The sequence below is a fragment of the Lolium rigidum genome, unplaced genomic scaffold, assembly GCF_022539505.1.
Source record: "Lolium rigidum isolate FL_2022 unplaced genomic scaffold, APGP_CSIRO_Lrig_0.1 contig_46222_1, whole genome shotgun sequence".
In the NCBI taxonomy this organism is placed as follows: Eukaryota; Viridiplantae; Streptophyta; class Magnoliopsida; order Poales; family Poaceae; genus Lolium; species Lolium rigidum.
Genome location: NW_025900642.1, coordinates 83,160 through 87,337, shown reverse-complemented (window position 1 = coordinate 87,337; position 4,178 = coordinate 83,160). Strand labels below are relative to the sequence as shown.

The 4,178-nt window shown below is 41.6% G+C and overlaps 1 protein-coding gene across 1 annotated transcript; it reads left to right on the top strand.

Annotated features, from left to right (window-relative positions):
• The first annotated feature begins 661 nt into the window (after positions 1-661).
• Positions 662-3,453, top strand: LOC124681542 (DNA-directed RNA polymerases II, IV and V subunit 6A-like). Its single transcript, XM_047216443.1, has 6 exons — positions 662-839; positions 1,506-1,539; positions 1,626-1,795; positions 1,871-1,922; positions 2,982-3,049; positions 3,143-3,453. The coding sequence occupies exons 1-6, from the start codon at positions 802-804 to the stop codon at positions 3,210-3,212; spliced, it is 432 nt and encodes a 143-aa protein (XP_047072399.1). The 5' UTR covers positions 662-801; the 3' UTR covers positions 3,213-3,453.
• Positions 3,454-4,178: the final 725 nt, after the last annotated feature.

Sequence of the window (4,178 nt, the reverse complement as noted above, 5' to 3'; positions counted from 1 at the left end):
CTTCAACTATGCTTTCATTGATTAAGACAACAGTTGTATAAGCAAAATAAGTATGTCGAACTTTTTTTTAAGAAAACGGAGGTAAAAGCTTTGTCTCATCCATTAATTAAGAAGAGGTTGTACGGTTTTTAGGAGAAAAGCGGGCGAAAACCTACAATAACCGACCAAACCCACACAAGCAACACACCCACAAAAATATGTTGAACTGTTGACATGCCAAAGTTGGAATGGGAAAACCAGTGTCATGGAAGGAATGGGACACAAAAGTTGCACGCATGCCAGTACATCATTCTACCAGCTCATCATTTGGCAACTGCCCTACTGGTGTTTTCTCCTCGAGATGTCGTACCAAATTGTTTTTGTTTTTTTGATAAACTCGTACCAAATTGCTTGGGTTGGAAGGAAACATTGCGGGTTTGTCCGGTAAGGCCTCGTTTGGATAGCCTGTTTGAAGGCCCAAACCATCGTCAATCGCAGTCCTAACAAAACTGCTCGGTTTCGGAAAATTGGCACTTGGAAGCCCAGTTTTTGGCCCATCAGAATCCGTCGGTTCCCCCAGCTTCAAAAAACCTAGGAGGGTCAGTCAGAATTCCAATCAGAGACCCCGCCGCCGTCGACGACTACCTCACCTGAGCAAGGAGACGCCGCCGTCGACCAACTCCCCGCCACGAACGCCCATCGCCGCCCGTCCACTACCTCTCCATTAGCCACTGTCGATTACCTCTTCGGCCGCCGCCCAAGAGGAAGGCACACCCCGCGGCGGCAAAACCCTAGCGACAGGAGCACTCAGCGGCGGGAGACATGGCGGACGATGGTTACAATGAAGATGATGACATGGGGTTCGTCCCCTCTCCTCTCTCTCTCTTTCATGCTTGTTTCATGTGATCACCGGAATCTAGGCTAGGGTTTCCGACAGCTAGTTTTTGCTTGTTTGTTGATAACATATGTTGTGCTGCTGGGAGTTGTTCCTGGACGGTTGATTTGGTGCTCAACATGGGAGTAATTATTTGATTCCACGGGTGCTAGTTATGGTTAATTGGGTTTCGAAAGCACGCGCTCTTGCTGTCGAATTTGAACTGGTTCTCACATGTAAGAGGAGCGTTTGTTTGTCAATCTATGAGGTCATATTTTGTCTTGAGTAGCAACTCGAAGCAGTTTGTGCAAGATATTTTCTTGGCGTCTGGAGGACAAGATCTAGGTGTTCCTCATCTGGTGCGTGCCTCTGAATTGTTTTGAGGCGGCGGTTAAGTATTTTAGTTGAAAGATCAATTGCACAAGCTCCCGCAGGAGCTGTAAGGCCTTGTGCTTCTAACTGGGATAAGAATTTGAGCTTGTTTTTTGCTTGGTGATTTGGTGTGGTTTGAGATTAATTAAGTAGTTGGTCAAGTCTATCTTTTCAGGATTCCACTGTCATTATGTGACACTATCTGTCTCATTGCACAAACTAAAAGATTACAGATTATTTGCTGAATTAACTGAGTTACGATTCTTCATTTCTTATGCAGATATGAGGATGAGCCTCCAGAACCTGAGATTGAGGTGTGGATCCATCGCTGTTTTCATATACTGCTGTTACTCTTCAGAGGAAGAGCTTGTAGCTTAACTGATGTACTACTCTTGAATAGGACGGGGTTGAAGAAGATCTTGAGAACAATGAGGATGCCCCTGACGATGTGGTAGGGGGTGAAGGTGAAGGAAAGGAACAGGAAAAGACTCAGGGTCCACGCCATACAACAAAATATATGACCAAGTATGAGCGCGCACGCATCCTCGGTACACGTGCTTTGCAGATAAGGTATACTTCTAGCTGAGTACACCTTACAGTTAATGAGTTCATTCATCCAGGTAATTGACCCTTTGGTATTTGTAGCATGAATGCTCCAGTTATGGTTGAGCTTGAGGGAGAAACTGATCCTCTTGAGGTAAAGCTACACTGATCTTTTGCTTGCATGTACTTCTAATCTAGGCTGCCAGATAACGATAACCTTGATTGGTTGCTTTCATTATTTCAGTTTCACTTTTCAAGCTGTACTTCTCTTTCTAGCAAACTCTGATAGTATAGTAGTCATTGTTTTTTACTTTGTAAATAAAGATTGATCTTGATACCACGGATCTTCATGCCCCTGGTATTAAAAAGCCATGCTTATTTATGAACCTACTTTATGTCCAGCTGTAAACTTAAGAATATGCCCTACAATTATAAGATTGACATTCTGGATGTGTATGGCCATGTCATCTTTTAATCCAGGGATGTACTTCATATCCAACTCTGAGCTAATGAATATCCAGTATTGTTGGAAGTATTTATGAATCTGTTAATATACATATGTTTGATAGCTGAACAATTGATAGTCTATAAACTCTTAAGACTGGTTCAGGAATGCACCAGTTACTGATGAAGTTATGGATGGGTTACCAGAATGCTTGCTTCTAATATTGTACATCAAATTATGCACCTTATCTGTTGTTCTCGTGAAGCTTAAATGTGCCATTGACAAGGAAATGTACTTATGTGCAGCTAAATATATATGCATTGATGTTTTACACTGTATAGGCGTACACTACATACATCCTTTGCTGTATTACGTTGTAATTATGGATATAAAGCATATACCTAGATATGTGTATTACATGGTAATACAGCAAAGGATGTGTGTAGCTATCTTAAACCAAAAGGACGTCCTTGCTAATCGTCTATAGTTCTACCTTTCTGTGGAACACAGTTTACAATTTGTCTTATGTTTATCAGAACAAAAGTAACCTGAATAGTTTTAGGTGAGAATTAAAACTGGGAATGAGATAAATATGTTTAGTAGGAGCAAAGGTAACTGAAATGAAACTTGACCTCACTTGTCAATAATTCATTACAAACACACACAGCTGGTTTTCTCGCTTAGTGTAGTAAATGTTACCATCAGTTAAGTCACCTATAGTTGTAAAATCGTCTGCTCTGCTGATAATCCTCATGTCTTTGTCTTCAGATTGCCATGAAAGAACTGAGAGCACGTAAGATCCCCTTCACCATTAGGCGGTACTTACCTGATGGAAGGTGAGATTTGAAGGAAAAGAAATCCTCACTTCTCTTGCTGCCTACCATGTACTACTATATAACCTCATTGCTATTTACTTTGTTTTGAAATAGTTACGAGGACTGGGGAGTCGATGAGCTCATTGTTGAGGACTCCTGGAAGCGTCAAGTTGGTGGGGGCTAAAGCTGGTAGACTGTTCAACATGAAAGGCTCTGTGTGCTGCATCTGAACTTAGCCCTCGTAGTATCCTCTTGGTTATATGCAAGTCTAGCACTGAACTAGTATGAACAATGTTACTGTACCATGCGTGTAATCGAATTGCATAGTTGGGTAAGTTTGCTTGAACCATTGCTGTCATGCAGCCGCAAGTTGAACTGAATTATGTGAATATCCTTGGACTTTTAACATTAGTAGGTGCTTTTTTCTGTTGGTGGCCAATGTTGTTATATAAAAGTAAAATGCTGGGCCTCTTGTGCGCATGGTACAGGACTTCCTGCAGGTTAAGTTATATTGGCAGTTTGGACAAATAAAGAAAGCAAGTACATCGGCAAGTACATCTTTATAATACTTCAAATATGTGTTAGTATGTTGTGTATTTGTTGATCTGTTGTATAGTTCTTTTTATGTTTTCTCTCTTGTTGGTCTACGCTCTTTGTTGCCCTGGACCTTCCTGTGAAATTGACAACTATCGGTTTATGTAAGAGAGTACACTATCTAAAAGACCATAGGTTTACCATTCTTTGGTGACTTGTAACACCACCAGTGTCATGTTTGTGGATGCGTAAACATGGGAGCCTCACGCTTTCCACTTATGTTAGTATAGATGTCGATGTAAGGGCACCTCGTTGTCATGTATGTGGGATGTGCAGGTGTGGAGTACCTCTTTTTGCCATTTTCTATTTTACGTGTTTGTTGATCGGTTTGGAGCACTATTTATAGTGCACTCCTCCTAATTCAGGTTCTCTGCTTTGATCCTTTCATGGTCGCAAGTCTTTGGCACGTTTCTCTTTCATGGAAGCAAAGGAAGAACAAGCTCCTTCCCTCCGATCCTTGCATGAAAATGAATACTCATCTCCGTCAACTTTTTGTGCCAAAGACAATGTTAACCAGCATGTCGCAACAATGTCGTTGATATGGAGATCCAAGATC

Coding starts and splice junctions, on each gene's coding strand:
- LOC124681542 (XM_047216443.1), top strand. CDS start 802: ATGGCGGACGATGGTTACAATGAAGATGATGACATGGG. Junction 1,540..1,625: donor CTCCAGAACCTGAGATTGAG/GTGTGGATCCAT, acceptor ACTCTTGAATAG/GACGGGGTTGAAGAAGATCT. Junction 1,923..2,981: donor GAGAAACTGATCCTCTTGAG/GTAAAGCTACAC, acceptor CTTTGTCTTCAG/ATTGCCATGAAAGAACTGAG.